Here is an 18,098-nt window from a genome sequence, read left to right on the forward strand (position 1 = left end):
CTCATGGTTCCTACTCATGCAATTAGAGCCCACTAGGAGACAGTGGGTTCCAACACAGAGCCTGAGCAACACGCTCTCCGGGGGACACAGGACCCCTCCCTCCCGAGAGATGGCGCTGGGACAGAGGGTGTTGTTCTAATTAATTGACTGCAATCCATTCCAGTGCAGATGGATGTAGAAATTACCTGCAGATGTGACTGTGCACAACCACTTTAACTGTCTGGGCTGTCACGCAGGCGGGGGAGCCAGGGCCTCTCGGGGCAGGGTTCATTCCGTGCAGCCCCCCGCCTCCGGGCCAGGCAGACTTGAGCCAGCCTGAGCTGAGGAGTGGCTGCTAGCTCTTTAGGGCCTCCTGGCCATCGGCGCTCCTTGGGCCTGCGCTGCCTGAGGCCCAGCCGGCAGGGTGTGACTCCGCAGCCGCGCTGGCCAATGGCCTCGTGGAGGGTTTCGGCCGAGGCACCTGGGAGCAGGGGGCCACGGTCCTCTGGACACGCTCCCGCTCCCCAGGGCCCGAGGCCTCCTCCATGCACGCGCAGAGCCCCTTCCCTGGGTCTTTGGATCTCTAGGCATTTTTGGATTGTATAAAACCAGATAACACGTTGGGTTTTTTTTATATAAAGACAAGCTATAGCAGTGCCTCCCACACTGATGACACAAGAACCGCGAGAACACTGATTCATTCATTCATTCATTCATTCATTCATTCATTCATTCATTTCCGCACCCCGGAGGGTCCCGACTCGGTTCCTCTTGCTGGAACATAACAAGATCAGATCTGGCCCCTATTCTGGAGGAGCTCACAGTCCAAGGAAAGGAGATGGATGTATAAATAGCCGGTTACCACAGGGTGGAATGGGCTGTTCTCCCGGAGTGCGTGGTACTAGGAAGACTCAGATGAGGGAGGCAACGTGGCCTGAGTGTGCAAGGCAGCCTTCAAGGAGGAGGTGATGTTTCAACTGAGCCATGAAAGCGAATAGGACCTCCCCCGGGGGTTCACAGGGAGAAGGACTTCCCAGCAGAGCCCCCGTGAACAGGGGCCTGGGGGCAGGGGAGACCTGAGCAGTGTGCTGGGAGATGAACGGGGGTCAGCAAGCTAATGAGGGGCCGTGAACATCATGCTGGTTTCAGGAAGAGTTTGGGTCTCTACCTGACACTCTAGGAATCTTTGAAAGACTTCAGGGGCAAGAGAACCCCATGGTTAGAGCTCTATTTTATTTTATTTTATTATTATTATTTTAAAGATTTTATTTATTTTTTGACAGAGAGACAGCAAGAGAGGGAACACAAGCAGGGGGGAGCGGGAGAGGGAGAGGGAGAAGCAGGCTTCCCGCCGAGCAGGGAGCCCGATGCGGGACTCGATCCCAGGACCCCAGGATGGTGACCTGAGCTGAAAGCAGACGCCCAACGACTGAGCCACCCAGGCTCCCCTAGAGCTCTATTTTAGAGAGACCCTCTTGGCAGAGGGTGGACTGGAAGGAGGGAGCCTGGGGGCGGAGGCAGCAGGAAAGGAAAGGACAGATTTGTGAGAGGGGTGGACAGTGCCACCACGTGGGGACCACAAGCTGGAGTGGGGTGGGGGTGGGGAATGAGGAGGCAGGAAAGAGGAGGAGCCCAGGAGGGGGCCCTGGGGGAAGGAGGAGGAAGATTCTGCTAAAGGCACCCCCCCGGAAGTGGTCCCCACTCGGGGAACCTGGACGGCTGCTCTACAGTCCTGGCTGCTTCCAGGAGTTCTGCGAGGACTTCCCTTCCTTCAGCATCCATTTCCCCACATGGAGCAAGAGGTTAATGCCCACCCCTATTCCCTATTCCATCCATTTCCTCCCAATGTAGAGAAGATAACTGGGAAAGGTTCAGGAAATGTTCCAGAAGCTCTTTGAAGAGAAGCACTTCTTCAAGCCAGTCTATGGTGCTTTCTGAGCCCCCGGGGCCACTCTGGGCACGGGGGCAGAGAAGTCCCGAGCCAGGCTTGCTGTGAGCCCCACAGCTTCCTCACCCAGCCTCCTTGGTGGCCATCCACACCTTCCCTCTCTCTTCAAGCCCCCACTGGCTGATCCCCCACAGCAAACCACCTTGCCACCTACCGGCCACGCAGATGACGCTCCCTCGACTTCCGACACTCCCCCCAAACCCACTGTGACTGCCTGGTCCTGCCCTGTCCCAGTCCTGAGCCAGCCCCTCCACCTGTGCTCCGGGGCTCCTCTCTCAGCCTACACAAACGGTACTGTGTCCCCCACGTGAAAAGACCCTCCACATCTTCTTCAAGCTCTTCTTCCTTCCCCTCTTGAAAGTCTGCACTCATCATTCCACGTCCTCATCCCGTGTCCCTCCTCAGCCCGTGCAAGCTAGCTCACCCACAACCCAGGAAACTCTTACAGAGCTCTCAGCCTGCATGGTTCCGTCCTCACCCTACAGGACCCCTCTGCACCCTTACCAGCCCAGACCTGCCTCTTTTCTTGGAACTCTCCTTCCTTGGCTCCTGGCCCCCAGGACCTTCTGGTTCTGCTCGGACCCTCTCTGACATCAACTCGGGCCTTGTCGTGCAGGATGAGAATCCCTGGCAAGGTCCCTCAGATGCCTCTTCTTCTCTCTGCACACATTCTCCCAAAGCTTTATCACTCTGGTGCCGACTCCTCTGGTGACATCCAAACCCATCTGTCCAGAAACCGGCTGGATGTCCCCCAGCCCTGACACTACCCATATTCTGTCTCCCACCCCCCACCCCCAAACTCTTTCAGCTCCTGTGGCCCCTACCTTGGTGTATGGCTACCAACTTGAAGCCATTCTCTCCCTCACTCCCTGTATTTATCACCAGGTTTGCTTGACCCCACCTTCCAAATCTCTCTGGAATGTGCTTCTTTCCCTCTCCCCTGCTGGAGTCCTGGTTTGGTCTTTTATCTCACACCTGGACAGCCTCTTTGTCCTCCTCTGCCTGGGGTAGTCCTCTCTCCAGGTCCCTGTATGCCTGGCCTTGGCCTTCCCCTCCCACCTCATCAGCCACTGACACCTTTCTCCCCTCACTCTGGTCCCCTAGCCTTCCTGCTCCTGTTCCCACCTTGGGACCCTCTGGAAGCCTTTTCCACCAGATCAGCAGTTCTCAAACTTTTTGGTCTCATGACCGCGTTACATTCTTAAAATTGAGGACCCAAAAGAGCTTCTGTTTGTGTTTATGTGGGTTATATCTATCAATATTTGCCAATATGGAAATGAAACCAAGAATGTTTTAAAACATCAGAGTACACAAGCACTTGTTCTATTAGCTGTCAGAGCAATGACATCATTACCTAGCATGGGGCATGGCAAAAACCATTGTACACTCTTTTTTTTTTTTTAAGATTTTATTTATTTGAGAGAGAGAGAGCACATGAGAGGGGGGAGGGTCAGAGGGAGAAGCAGACTCCCTGTTGACAGGGAGCCCGATGCGGGACTCGATCCTGGGACTCCAGGATCATGACCTGAGCCGAAGGCAGTCGCTTAACCAACTGAGCCACCCAGGCACCCCCTTGTACACTCCTTGTACACTCTTGAGAGAACACCAGTAGAAGTAACACATAGTGTCTTTGCCTGATACAATGTTTCCACCTGCAGATGCCCTGACAGGGTCTCGGAGTCCCCAGATAACACTCAGAACTGAGGCACCGATAATACACATCTGTCCCTTTCACTTCATTTAGGTCTTAGTGCACACGTCACCTCCTCAGAAAGCCTTCTCTGCCCCTTCTATTCCCTCGCCAGGGCAGTCTATCCCGGTCCTGTGACCATCGGAAATTATCCATTTTCTTGCTTCCTTTGTTGCTCCCCACTAGAATGCAAGCAAGCCCCATGCAGGTAAAGGTCCAAACTCTTGTTCAGCTCGCAGCCCAGCATAGTGCCTGATACACAGTAGACATTCCAACAACAACAACAAAAAAAGATTTTTAGAAGAATGAGTTGTTTTCAAGCCTTAGTTGCATACTGAAGTCATAGGGGGGGTTGTGCTTTTAAAGCGCCTGCGTCCCCAGCAGTTAAATCAGCATCTGCGAGGTAGACGCAGGCATTGGTGCTTCATAAAGCTCCCCAAGTGACTCCGATGTGCAGCCAAGAATAAGAACCACTGGTCTAAATCCTGAAATCCTCACTGATGGAGACGCTGTTTCTTCCTCACTCGGTCAGAGTCACACAGGGTAGAAGTCATGGCAACTCCGTGTCGCGCCTGTGGACCTGGCTGCCAAGTGTAGGGGCAATGGGTTGGAGGAAGCTCTCAGGCCAGAGTCCTCCATGGGAGAGGAGTGCCCTCCTTGGATCCTGAGCCTTGGAGCAAAGTGATGGGGTCCACAGCTTGCACCCAGGGGTGCTGGTTACTCTCACAAACATCTGCAGGGCTCCCTACACTGGGCGTGCTTGCTGCATGCAGCAGTGTGGGATTCTGGTGCTGTGGTGACTCATGGAGAATGATGGTGACTTCAGCGGGTAGACATAGAAATGGGGCAGGTCCCCAGATTGCCCTGGGCCTGGGGAAGTCTCACATCCACCGCCCTTGCCTCTGAAGTGTAGCCAAGTACAGCCAGGAAATGCCACACTTACGCTCCTACCTCCTATGTGAGCAATGCTTCCCTCACTGAGCGGTCACCCGAACCCCGGCCTGTTTCAGGGACTCTCAGGCCTGGGCTGGGAGCTTCTGCTCAGGGCTGGAGTCAGCCACCATCTGGCCCAAAGCAGCTCTCGAGGCTAGAGCTGCTAGGGAGAGAAAATGCGCCCAGCACTGTGCCAGATATGCTCCACACATAGGCTGCTTTCATCCCGGGAGTTGTCAGGTCTCCACTGCACAGGGGAGGAAACTGAGGCACAGAGAGGTTTAGATGACTTGACTGGGGACACCTCACCAGGTCTGTCGCAGACGACTATGTAGTAGATTGGGATGTGGAGATCATGGAGGATTAAAATCGAAGATCGGCTCTGTGACTTTGGAGAAGTCATGTTACCCTCCTAACTCCGGCTCCTTAACTGCAAAACCAGGGAAATGGAGCCTACCTCCCAGGGTGGTTGTAATGGATATAAAAGCTCTAGATAGAAGCAGAGATTGGTTCCCAAATCCTTCTTTCCATCACGCCCTGGCGCTTCCCGGAGGAAAATTACTTGTATACAATTTAAAGTCCTTTCACATGTATCAACACATTTACTTTTCGCAGTGGCCCTACGAAGTTGAAACTTTTGTCCACCCACTTTATTTCTGCTTTTTTTATGAAGACAGTGGGGTCCAGAGAGGTCAAGTCACCTGCTCAGGTCCCACAGGGTGAGTGGCAGATATCCTGACTCCCGGTCCAGAACCTTCTCCCCCAGCACAGCCGTAGCTGCAAAGACCCATGACCGACCCTGGCCCTGAGCAGAGGTTACACCCTAGGTTCTTGGGAAGGAGAGAGGTGGGGAAGCCCGAGGTGGGAGGGGGTGCAGAGAGGAGGGTGGAGCTGTGTCCTTGATGTGGTGGCTGGGCCCATTCGGGGTTGTCGCCACAGTCCTAGGGTTTGGCTGGGACAGCAACCACCATTTCCGCTGGTGTGGCAATGCCGGGTGGATCTGGAAACCCACACGAGGCGGGGCTGGGGAAGGGAGGATGCTTTGCCTGGCCTGGTCTGAGGCTCTTTGTTGGGGTGGGGGTCCGCTCCTGCCCTGTTCGGCTTCCATCACCCAGCCCAGCTCCTAGACCCCAGCTTCCTCCTAGTGGCATGCATGAACCAGAAGTCTTTTCTGAAAGGCGATAATGGGTCAGGAGCGGCTGACAACATGGGTCGGGACTGGGAGGCACCTCCTCTGGGCTTTTAGAAACATGGTTGCATGCTGGGGATTGCCTGTGACCAGAAGACTGGGTAACAGGAGCCTTTGGGAGTGGAGCGAGGCCAGCTTCCTCACCCACAGGCAAGTCATCGGCTCTGTGCAGGCTCGGACTTGGGAGGAGAGAGCATCTGTCCCCAGCTCTGGGGTGGCTGTTTGCAGTACATCCAGAAGGAAGCTGAGCAGGACCAGCGACACAGTTTGCAGGGCCCGGTGCAAAATGAAAATACTCCCTCTGGTTCCCAAACTATTGTCAGGAGGGTGATGACAGAGCATTAAGCCAAGCTGGGCGACCCTTCTAAGTACAGGTCGCAGGCCCGTGACGCCACCCTCAAGTGGGATCTAGGGAGAGTAGGCGAAGGATGAAGCCCTAAGAAGGGCGGCCACACGGGTCTTCTCCTGGCGCTCGTGATCTCCTGCCCAAAACGAAGAAAACCTGTAAACACAGAGGTGAACAATTCCAGGGCCGCGCTCAACAGCTCCTGGATGGACAACATGCTCCACTGAGGCATCTGTGCCTCCCCACAGTACCCAGGCCACCTCAGCCAACCAGCATCCGCCGAGAGTCCAGGTCCTGCCTTATTTGGAGGACGGAAGGCATTCAACTTCCATCCCTGTCTTGGGGGAGTTCGAAGTGCTGGGAAAAGATGTCATGCTTGGAGCCCATCTGGGAAAAAGGCATCTGGAGCTGTTCCTTTAGTTTACAGAATGGACACCCGAGGATGGCAAGTACAAAGGGTGATGGCCCAGAAAAGAGACCAAGGATTAATAACGGCCTTGGTCAGTGCTGGCCTCCAGTCCCCCGCCCTGGGCTTCGTGTGGCTGGGAAGCCCGATGTCTCTGTTTCAGCAGTGGGATCAGAACCAGCTTTCAGAACAACATAAGCCAGGGGTAATTTTTAGCACAGACGTAACTTTCTAGTTCCTTTTCCCTACCCCTCATTTTTCAGTTGCCTTTAAAGAGGCCGCAGAGAGCTGGAAAACAAATCCAAGTTTAAAGAGACAAGTGCAAAAATGCAAACCATGCAAGGGGACAGAGCCACCAGCCGGACAAAATGTGCCTGGAGAATAGCGTCCTCTGCTTGGCAGGTGCTGGGGATTTATGGTTGAGTTTTGTAGACGTTTCACCACGTTATGAGCCAGCTCAGGAGACCCTCATAAAACTCTGCTTATAGGAAAGAACAAACTAGCTGATAAAAGTCAGCTGCTGCCTATAAACGCGCTGTGGGGATTGCAATTGAGTGGTGGATTTATTAGTCTGGGCTTTTTGTGCAAATTAAGAACTAGTGCGCACGTCTGAATCAGGGAGGGAAGAGCCCGAGCAAGCAAGCACCCGGGTTGCTCCCTGCTCACATGATGGCAAGTGGCCCATGCTCACCCTCCCCTTGTTCCTTTCTCCAGTAGAGACCGGAGGGAAGATTCTCCCTGAAATTCAGTTGCTGGGGATCTACTCTTACATCCCCCTTCCTTGCCTCCCACAAAAAGCCACAAAAAGAATCCGTCACCCTCCATCCACTGCCTTCCCCACATGTCTTTTTATGACAGCAGTTCTGACCTGGGCTTTCGTGTCTGTCTGGCCTGCTAGACTGGGTACTTCTCTTATTTATCTTTGGATCCCCAGTAATCGGTTCTGTGCGGGGCATGCAGGTAGGCCTCTGAACGAATGAATATGGATGTGGCAGATCGTAAGGTGCCCTATACAGAAGTGACTACGACCCCTCTCCAAATGGTCCGAAGGGGTTGGGGGAAGAGAACTGAGGTGCCGGTCGGGGTTGAAGACTGAGCAAGTGATGTGAAACACCGAGGGAAGAAGAGGTGCAATCAGGAAGTGATTAAGGCTAGGTTCTTCCCCAGAGAAGCGCGATCTTTGTGGCTCCTCTACCCAGCTCCCTCTCTGCTGCTTTTTCTTAGGATTAAGGCTCTTTCTGAAAGAATGGCCCTGCAACAGAATGAGGGTCCTTAATAAGAACACAGGTATCCAGCCCTTCCTCGCACGTGCCAGGTCGGAATCTCTAGGCCTGGGGCCCTCAAATGCTGTACCAGGTACCAGTCTCGGAAAACCATGGCTTTCCTTTGCACTCTGTAGAAACTGAGGAGTGTTCTAGGAATGATGGGGAGGGAGAGTGCCTGGAAGGGGCACCCCTGTCATTCCTTGAGAAGGACCGGCTATCTCCTCTCAGCCCAGGAATTAGGGGCAAAAGTGTGAGACTCTGGCAGACAGCCTTAGGACTCCCTCCAGCCCTCGCAGCAATGGGACCCGAGGGGAGGCTGGCTGGCAAGGTTGCAGCTGCCCCGAGAGAGCCCTGCGTGTGCCACTGCCCAGCCAGGTGGGAGCCGCGTTGCACTCACCTTGTTTGGAGGAACCCTGTCCCGTGCAGGACTGGGTCTTCAGGAAACCCAACTCTTGTCACAGCTGAGTGGGCGTCAGGGATGCCGAGAGGAAATCCGTGAAAGGGAGACTCCTTCCACCAGAAGAAAGAAAACCCTGGTGCAACCAGGGTTGTCACTAATGAGCTGTGGGCACTTAGGAAACCCACTGTCTCTCGAAGCACGCTTGCTGCACCGCTTGCTAAGTGTCAAAGATGCTCAAGAGCACTGCACAGCTGCCCACTTAGGTGACTAATAAGCCTGGAGTAAATGTCAACCCCTTCCATGTTTCTAAATTTACCAAAACCCTTCACATAGCTCTTCTCACTTAAACCTTACAATCCTGTAAGGGATAGATCATCAACTCCATCAATACAGAACAAGAAATTGAAACTGAAAGGGAAGATGGCTTACCCAAGGTCACTTAGCTGGTAAGAGGCTGAGCTGAGATTGAACCCACGTCTGGGTCACTTGCAATTCAGCAAGCTTTCCTGAGTTGATTATGCACGAGTTCCTTCCCCTCCTCCCTGAACCTCCTCCTCCAAATGTGCACCCTCCCATGCAAATGTGCGGAGAGGAGGCATTGTAAACAACTGAACACTTGAACAGTTGGAGATGGTACCTGGCCCCCATCATCCAGGTTAAAGTCAGACATAATACAGTCACCGCACAATCTGGACTCTCCTTGGGCAGGCAGAATTCCTCCTCTTCAGAGCCTAGGATCCCACTGGCTTTGAAAAACCACTACTCTGTCAAGAGAATTTTGAGGTCAATTTCTAAATGTGGATCTGGTAGAGCCAGGAAGGAAGGAAACCTAAATTCTTCATTTCATCCCAACAGACTGTCTCAACGGCACAGAAGGGGTTCTGACCACCAAGAATCTATTTCCCTTAGGGAAAGAGAAAACAGCTCACATCTAATATCTCAACCCATAATATCTCAACCCATAAGCTATGGCATCAAGAAGCATGGTGGGGGGCGCCTGCGTGGCTCAGTTGATTGAGCGTCTGACCCTTGATTTTGGCTCAGGTCATGAACTCAGGGTTGTGAGATCGAGCCCCACATCAGGCTCCATGCTCAGCAGGGAGTCAGTGTGACATTCTATCTTTCTCCTTCTCCCTCTCCCCTGACTCACTGCTCTCTAATAAAATCTTTAACAAAATAGGAGCACTAGAAGTATTCCCACTATGATTATTCTCCTTTATAAATATGAGTCCAGTAAAAATACCAACAGAGTTATTTCTTCATTGGGTGACTGGGTGGGGTATGATTAGCTAACTGAAAAATTCCAGGGAAAACAGGCATAACGAACGGGGGTGGGAGTACAGGAAGGCTGCAGAAAGCTGTAAGACACGAAGGCTTTGGAAACCTAATGTCCATCAGTAAGGGGCCAGTTAAATAAACTATGGTATACCCAAACAACAGAAAAATATGCAACCGTTTTAGAAAATATTAAGGAAGCTCCTTATGTACTCACATAGAATGATCTCTAAGATACAGTAATTGGGAAAAAAAAGGTGCAAAGCTGAGTCTGTAGCATGCTACAATTCGTACAAAATTAAGGAGAAAACCCCAAAACCCATTTGTTTGTTGTATTAGTTATCTATTGCTGTAGGACAAATTACCCCCAAACTTAATGATTTTAAAAAAACATTTATTATGTTTCCATGGGTCAGGACTCGGCACACAGCTTAGCTGGTTGCCTTTGTCTTAGGTCCTCATGAAGTTGTAGGTGAGCTGTTAGCTGGGGCTGTGGTCTCAACTGAAGGCTCAACTGGGAGGGGGGGGGGTTAGGGATCTGCTTCCAAGCTCAGTCATGTGGTTGCTGGCTGGCTTTGGTCTCTCACATGAGCACTCCACGGGGCTGCCTTGGAGCACTGCAGCTGACCTCTTTGAGGGTGAGGGATCCAAGAGTAAGCAATGGACTCAAGTTGGAAGCTGCAGTCTTTTTTTTTTATCAGTTAGTTTCAGAAGCAGCACCCCACTACTTCTGCAGTATTCTGTTCATAGAAGCAACTCTGTAAGCCCAGCCCACACTGAAGGAGAGGAGTACACAAGGACATGAATACCAGAGGTGGGACACTTGGGGGCTATCTTAGAGGCTACCAACCACTGTGCGGATATGGGTAAAGACTATTTTTGGAAGAATACATCAGAAACATTTTACACTGGTTGCCTCCAGGGAAGGGAAGTGAGTAACTGGGAGAGGAGAACTTTTCACTGAATGTGCTCTTGTACCCTTTGAATTTTGCACAATGTGAATGTGTCACTTATTCAAAAGATAAATTTATTTTAAATTTAAAAAGGACAATTAAAAAGATAGCATTTTAATAGTAAAAAAATAAGGAACAAAATAAAAAGTGATACGTAAGTAATACATAGTTATTATGAAGCACTGTAAAATCCTTATTATCTATTTATGGTCAGGATTTAAAGAGCTCTGTACCACCCACCCACCCACCCACCCACACACACACATACACAACTCCCACTTGCAGAACAAAATACATACTCTCGGGCCAGGCATTCAGGGCTCTTCACAATTGGACTCCAGTCCACCCTAGGGAGCCATTCCTCCATCCCTCTATGAACCCTACTGAATTGGTCAGTGGAACTATTAATATTTGCCAGTTCTAGGAGATAAAAGCAACAAGCACAATGCATGGTACACAGCAAACTTTTGATCAGTGCTGGATTCCAGTCTTTCTCAAACACTGCTTTTGCTTATTAGGCTATCCCCTGGGCATGGAACACCCTGTGCTCCTCTCCATCCCCAAGTCCTAATTCAGATGTCACTGTCACTATGAAGTATTCCGACAAGCAGTTAGTTACCACCTCTCTTCTGTTTTTTGTTTTTTTTTAAGATTTTATTTATTTATTTGTTAGAGAGAGCGAGCACAAGCAGGGGGAGCAGCAGAGGGAGAGGGAGAAGGATCCCCCCCTGAGCAAGGAGCCGGATGTGGGACTCAATCCCAGGACCCCGGGATCATGACCTGAGCCGAAGGCAGTTGCTTAACCAACTGAGCCACCCAGGTGTCCCCTCTCTTCCGTTTAATGTCAAATATAACACTTTTATTTATTTTTTTACCTCCCCATAACTTATAACTGGAGGTTTGTACCCTTTACTCCCTTTCACCTATTTTGTCCATCCTCCAACCCCACAAAACACTTTTATTATTGTTTTACAATTTAAGTCTCTTCAACTCAGTCTGGTCCCTGGATCATCAGCATCAACAGTACCTGAGACCTTGTGAGAAATGTAGACTCTAGGGCACTGCCACCCTAGGCCTACAGAATCAGAATCTGAATTTTAACAAGAGCTCAGTGATTTCTATACACTTTAAAACTTAAGAGACACTGGTTTAAATCTTTCCCTGGTTGAACTATAAACCTTTATAGGGATCTCCTTCATCTGCCCCAGAGCACATCATAAGGTCTGATACCCAAATGTTTGTAAGTTTTATTTATAATTATTATGTATGTGATACATTTTTTAAGTTCCTGGAAGAATAGCTACCATATTGTTAAAAACAGCAGACCACGTGCATTTTTACTTTCTGTAATACTTCGGTTTTTCACAATCACAATGTATGATCTTCATAGGTAGAAACACATGAAGGTCTGGAAAGATAAAAGCTCTAATACATTCATAAAATGGTATATATGTGTAATGGTATCTACTGTAATTATGTTGACCTATTTTTACAGATATGAAAAGATGGCCAAACTATGTTTTGTTTTGTTTTGTTTTTTAAAAAGACTATTTAAGTAACAGTATATATCAATGATACTATATTTGGGGATTTTTTTTTTATTTGTGAATATGGACACTGAAAGGGTATATATCAGAATATCTCTGATGGAGCTTGTTTCATACTTTTCTACACTTATATTTTTTCTACAGTTTTCCTATGACTTTTTAAAAAGTATATATATCACTTTTGTAGTAAGAAAAAAGTCATCTTCATTTTAAAAATACCTATACTCTTTATTAAGCCTCTTTACATCCAGTGACCCAGATTTTTCTACAGCCCCCGAAGCTGACAGGTCTGGAAGTGGCCGACCATTTCACAGATGAAGGCACTGGGCTTCAGAAACGTAACCCTGATGGCCTGATTCTGGGCGGTCTTCTCCCACCATGCAGCTACTCCAAGATCAGAGGAATGTGGCAAATCAGGTGCCAGCTTTGGTCAAAACCCCTGTCATTTTAGCAGTCTCGCTATCCCCAGCCACTTACTCTCAGACGGGGCGGGAGAACAACTCCTCAAAGACAAAGCTCTGCGCCTAACTCATGCTGCACCACCTCCCCCTGGTGGTAGGCTCCGGAAACTGTCATGATGGCTTGGAGCTACAGCAGTTGGAAAACAGTGACACACCGCCCTGACTTCAGATGGTTTGACTGGGGATTTTTCAACTCTTCCGACGCTGCAAAAGGCAATACGTGTCCACCAGAAACCGTACTTCACAAACGTGGGTCTCTTCCCAGGCTGGCGACATGCGGCCCCCTCCTCTCTCGTGATGCTGGGCAGCCGCACACACACCACAGCTCAGTCCGCCCCCAGACCACGAGGGTAAACAACTGACACGGCCATTCGGCGCCCATATAGCTGTTCTGTTTTTCAATCAATTACAGAGATAGTCAACATTTCATTGTAAAACAGGCCTTGTGTTAGATGATTATGCCCAACTGTAGGCTAATGTGAGTGCTTGGGGCACATTTAAGGTAGGCTAGACTAACGTTTGTATTAAATGCATTTTTGACTTACAATATTTTCAATTTACGATGGGATTATCAGGATGTAACCCCACTCTAAGTCGAGGAAGAGCTGTACTGTCTTCCATCAATTATCACCTTCATTTCTTTAAATCATCAAGAATCATCATCTTCCATCAAAGAATCAGGTACTGACACAAATACACAGAACAGGGCCGGGTGTCAACCAAGCTCAGAGCTCTGGGTGATGCCAAGGGTGTGCCACACCCCCTCCCCGGCCCTCTCCTTCCCTACCACTTCGTGGCAGTAGCCCCTACCCCAGTGTTCTCCTGCATTGCCTTTCCTGCATTCTCTCCGCCTCCTCCACTCTGGAGCCTAGGAAAGGGCAATGTGCCCTCAGCCGTGACGTCGCAGGGAGAGGCCCCAGCATCAGAAGCCAGTCCTCAGGCTCTAGGCACTGATTTTTCAAGTATGTCAGGTTACCATACCAGAAAGCACCAACATCAGTCTTCAACTGTGTCCCCCTAGTTTGCTGGTAAACATACGGCTTCTTTACTCCTCCAGGAAGAAGGAAACATTCAACAGGGTATCTGGAATAGGAAGAGAGAAAAACTAGCACATCACCTCTCCAGAGAACACAAAACATCGGATTTATAAAAAATACAGGGGCACTGCAAGGGCATCTCTGTAATGCTTCCAAACAAGTGAGACATACAAAGAGACCGCAGACATGAAGGAATAAATGAAAACCAGTACCTTGTACAAGGCTTTGGTGTTCATCTTCTGAAATTTGGTCCCAGGCCTTGGGCAAAGCTTGAATGTTTGCTAAATCTCCCCACTGGATCGAGGACAGGAGGTACTTTCTCTTCAGGTAACTTCCTGGAAGTTAAGGACTGCTCAAAAAGCAAATGAGGGTGCCTGGGTGGCTCAGTTAAGTGTCTGCCTTTGGCTCAGGTCATGACCCCAGGGTCCTGGGATTAAGCCCCGCATCGGGCCCCCTGCTCAGTCGGGAGTCTGCCTCTCCCTCTACCCTTCCCCCCCTGCTCGTGATCTCGCTCTCAAATAAATAAATAAAATCTTAAAAAAAAAAAAAAAAAAGCAAATGAAATATGCTGAAAGGGGAAAATGCCCTGGGGAGAGCTACGGGAAGCAAAGAGTGAAAGGGGGGCTATCATTCTATTCACCAAGTGGCAGCACTCAACCATGCCACCCATCTTTACCGAGCACCTCTTCACTCACAGTCCTACAGGGCTGGAGGGATGAAACATCACCCCAACAACCTAGGATCTCACCATGGTGGGGGAAAAAAACCAGCAACTGAAAACAAAGGGTCTCAGTGATATCAAAGAGGACACTGTGGCGCAGTTCAGAGGACACCTACCTCCCACTTACAGGGCGGCAGGGAGATTCTGGCTGGCAGGAAGAGCATAAGCAAAGGCACAAAAGTGGGGAAGCATGGATTGGTTTCAGGGCCGAGTAAATCCCCCAATCTGGCCGGCAAGGAACAATGTGTGGAGCAGTAGGAAAGGTGGCTGAGAGGCAGGCTGAACCAGAACACAAAAAGGCATGTAATCAGTGCTCAGTACTGTTGGCTGCAGCTCTGTGAAAAACAGGCTGATTATCTTACTCCTCTTCTCAAAACCTCTGAATAGCTTTCCATCTCACTCAGAGCAAAAGTCAAAATCCTTTCAAAAACCTCCAAGGCCCTAAAGGTCCGGCCTTATCTCCCTGACCACGTCTCCTATTAGGCTCCCCCTCCTCACTCTAGTCTAGCCCCACTGGCATCCACACTATTTTGGGAACATATTAGGCATGACCTTACCTCGGGGCCTTTGCACATGATGTTTCTTCTACCTGGCACACGCTTCCCCCAAATATCACCTGGTTCTCTCCCTCGCCTCTAGGTCTTTTCTTAAATGTCACTATCTGTGAGGCCTCTCCTGACCACCCTATTTAAAATCACAACTCCACCCTCCCCTCACTTGCCCTGTTTTATTTTTCTTTAAGTTCAGAGACCAAGAACTGACCCATACTACATAGTCATATAATCTCGTGAAAACTGAAATTAAAAAGACTTCCTGAAGCAGCTCTGGACACTGAAACGTGTGCAAAGGATACGAATTTCGATAATGTCTCTCAATATCCTGCAACCATTCCAACATGTCAGCCACAGAAGGGCTGACCACTGAAGCCTGCAGAAGAGCATCAATGCCAATCGAGTCTGCATGCTGCTCATAGATCTCAAGCACCTGCTCCACGTGCCTGCTGATGGTGTCACGCACCTTGAGGAGGGTGGCTCTGGGGGAAAAAAGTCTCCTATTAGACAACGCCATGAGAAGGCCTGAGGCAGGGTTCCTCAACCTCAGCACACTCACATTTCGACCTGGATGGTTCTTTGTGGTGAGGGGTTGCCCTGTGCATTTTAGGGCGCTGAGCAGCATCCTTGGCTGCTACCCCCTAGATGACAGGAGCAAACCATGCCCCATCCTCCCCAAGTTGTGATGATCAATGTCTCCAGATACTGCCAAATGTCCGAATGGGAAAAATTGCTCTGGGCGCACACAGACTACTGCGGATCTTAGGAAAGTTACTTATCCTCAATCGTGTATAAAAATGGTCTGTTTTGCTCACTGCACACCCTAAGTACCTAGAACACTGAGACTGGCACATAGAACGACAAACACCTGTCCAATGAATGAATGAGTGAAAGGGTTCTTGTGAAGATTAAATGCAATAGTGCTTATAAGGTGCTTAGGGAAGTGCCTAGCTCACGGTCAGTATTGTTATCATTCCACTGGTGACTCCAAGGGACCCAGCCACCGAGAAGGCCACAACTTCCCAGAGGGCAAAGCATTCCTTAACCTAGAATTGTGGCTTTCAAAATGTGTGGCCACAATTAAAAAAACAGACTTAAAATAACAGCCCGATACTCACACACAAAAATCTGTTATCAACTAAAATAAAAGTTCACTACCTCAGAACATACCACAACATAATTTGACAGTCTCTCTTCTAATCAACTAAGAAACTAAGTCTGGTTCATTGTTATATTCCCAGCACCTTGCGCTTGGCATCCCATAGGTGCTTAGTCATTTTGTACAAATGACTACACAGAAGGTCCCCATATTTGACCATTTCCCATTAGTCTACGGCACAGACTGTATACACCAGAAACTTTTGTTCTAGTCAAGAAAAGGCCTATGTGCGGGGCGCCTGGGTGGCTCAGTTGGTTAAGCATCCGACCTGTGATTTTGGCTCAGGTCATGATCTCATGCGTCATGAGATGGAGCCCCATATGGGGCTCTGTGCTCAGTGCGGAGTCTGCTTGAGATTCTCTCTCCCTCTCCCTCTGCCCCTTCCCCCACTTGTGCTCTTTCTGTAAAATAAATAAATCTTAAAAAGAAGGAAGGAAAGAAGGAAACAAAGAGGAAGGAAGGAAGGAAGGAAGGAAAGGCCTATGTGCCAGGTCTCTTGTCTATCCTCAATACTTACAACTGTAAGATAGAGGGTCTCACATCAGGCACACTAAGAGTTTAGAGATGTACTATTCCTGGCACAGAGACACCAGTGTACAGCAGAACAGAGTGGTGGTTGAACACTCTGGCCTTGGTGTCAGGCAAACTTGAGTTAGACTCCCAGCTTTACCATTTACTAGCTGTGCGACCACAAGCAATCTGAGCCTGTTTCCTCACCAGCAAAATGGGATTAAGTGTGGTTAAGTCAGAGATGTTGAAAAGATTTTATATGAGAATATATGTAAAACCCTTAGCTCTAGCACCTACTAAGTTTAAAGTACAATTCCTCAGTGCTTTTGACAAAAGAAGACAATAGAGAAGGGCTTATTAAGCTTTCTCGATTGCTTTTCTTTTCCACTTTTGTAACTTCTACTGAGACCACCACTGCCGTGCCCTACGTGACAAGGGAAATGCCACAAAGTGACTTTTTAAAAAAAGACTGATTTATTTATTTGGAAGAGGGAGAGTCTCAGGCAGACTCTGCACTGAGTGCAGAGCCCAACATGGGGCTTGATCTCACTACCTGAGATCACGACCTGGGCCAAAACCAAGAGCCGGAAGCCCAACTGACTGCACCACCCAGGCACCCCATAAAATGACTCTTTGACAAGAGGTCCCATTGCAACAAGTGGAAAGGAGGCAAGGTTGAGACACCTCCAAATACCATGTTCTCAAGTAAAGGGAAAAACACTCTTCTGACTGATCCTAGCTACTTATTAAACACCAAGTTTTTCAATCTTTCCGCCAAGAAGGAATGGCATCGAACTCTTACAGCCTCTCCCCTAACTTGTCCAAGACAGTGTCGCCAGCCGCCAGCTGCTTGCTCCTCAGCCGCTCCTTTAAGTCTGGGAAGGCCCGAAGCGGAGGCACGTCCTCAAACCGCAGATTGTGGGCCGCCTGCAGCTGCTCTGCCAGGTTGCTGAGGGAAGCCAGGAGGGGCTGGCTGTCCCTCAGCGTGCTCTGCCACAGGCCCTGCTGCTCCTCCACCACGGGAAAGCACTTCCTCAGGGCCTCGTGCACAGCAAGCAAAGGCTGGTCTTGAGTCATCTTCTGCCGAGATAAACAAAAAACAGTATTTTTTTTAAAAACAGTATCAAGTCGGAAGGGGAAGTAGCGGGTCCAGTGATTTCCGTGCGCAAGTGAGGTCCCGCTAAACCAGGGTCTCCTCACGAAGGACTGTGTATCCCTTCCGACAGGACGTCCTGACGCGAAGCGTTGTCTTACCTTTAGAGGGGCTCTGGAGGCAGGACCTTGGTTTCCCACCTCCGGGAGGGTTTCCCGACCAGCCCTCGGAGGAGGTTCGCCCGCGGCTCGGGTAGTCTCCAGTTTCAGACTGCGGATTCCCCGGGCCGAAGCGCTGTCTCCGAACCCGTACTTCCAGAGCCAGAATCTTGTCTCCTTTCCCGGAAACTGCCGGTCGCTTTCCTTAAACCAGCGGGAAAACTTCAAGCTAATTCCATCAAAGTTTGAGGACCCGCCAAGGCCACCACCCAGCGCCCGCGGTCTCTCTGCGCATGCCCCAGCGCAGCTACTGAGTCGCGAACGTATGTCGTAGACCGCAGTGCCTTCTGGGTGCGGTAGTCCTACGTGTGCACGGGCGGCCTGGCCGCGGAGCTTCCTTGTGATTGGATGCTGTGGGGCCCTCCTAAGACGGCGACTTCTCATTCGTCAGCCTGTGGCAGTTTGAATTTGGTGGCG

At 49.9% G+C, this 18,098-nt stretch overlaps 1 protein-coding gene across 2 annotated transcripts; it reads right to left on the reverse strand.

Moving 5' to 3' along the window:
- Positions 1-11,138: 11,138 nt before the first annotated feature.
- Positions 11,139-17,904, reverse strand: C4H1orf109 (chromosome 4 C1orf109 homolog). Of its 2 annotated transcripts, none has more exons than XM_021683723.1 (5): positions 17,625-17,904; positions 17,173-17,450; positions 15,004-15,183; positions 13,642-13,760; positions 11,139-13,475 (listed from the first exon to the last, which is right to left on the reverse strand). In XM_021683723.1, exons 2-5 carry the CDS (start codon positions 17,445-17,447, stop codon positions 13,438-13,440), a joined length of 612 nt encoding a protein of 203 aa, XP_021539398.1. In that variant the 5' UTR covers positions 17,448-17,450; positions 17,625-17,904; the 3' UTR covers positions 11,139-13,437. The 2 variants fall into 2 exon arrangements, with proteins under 2 accessions (XP_021539398.1, XP_021539399.1); XM_021683724.1 differs by having other exon boundaries at positions 13,642-13,764.
- Positions 17,905-18,098: the final 194 nt, after the last annotated feature.

This window comes from Neomonachus schauinslandi, chromosome 4 (assembly GCF_002201575.2).
Source record: "Neomonachus schauinslandi chromosome 4, ASM220157v2, whole genome shotgun sequence".
NCBI classification, from domain to species: domain Eukaryota; kingdom Metazoa; phylum Chordata; class Mammalia; order Carnivora; family Phocidae; genus Neomonachus; species Neomonachus schauinslandi.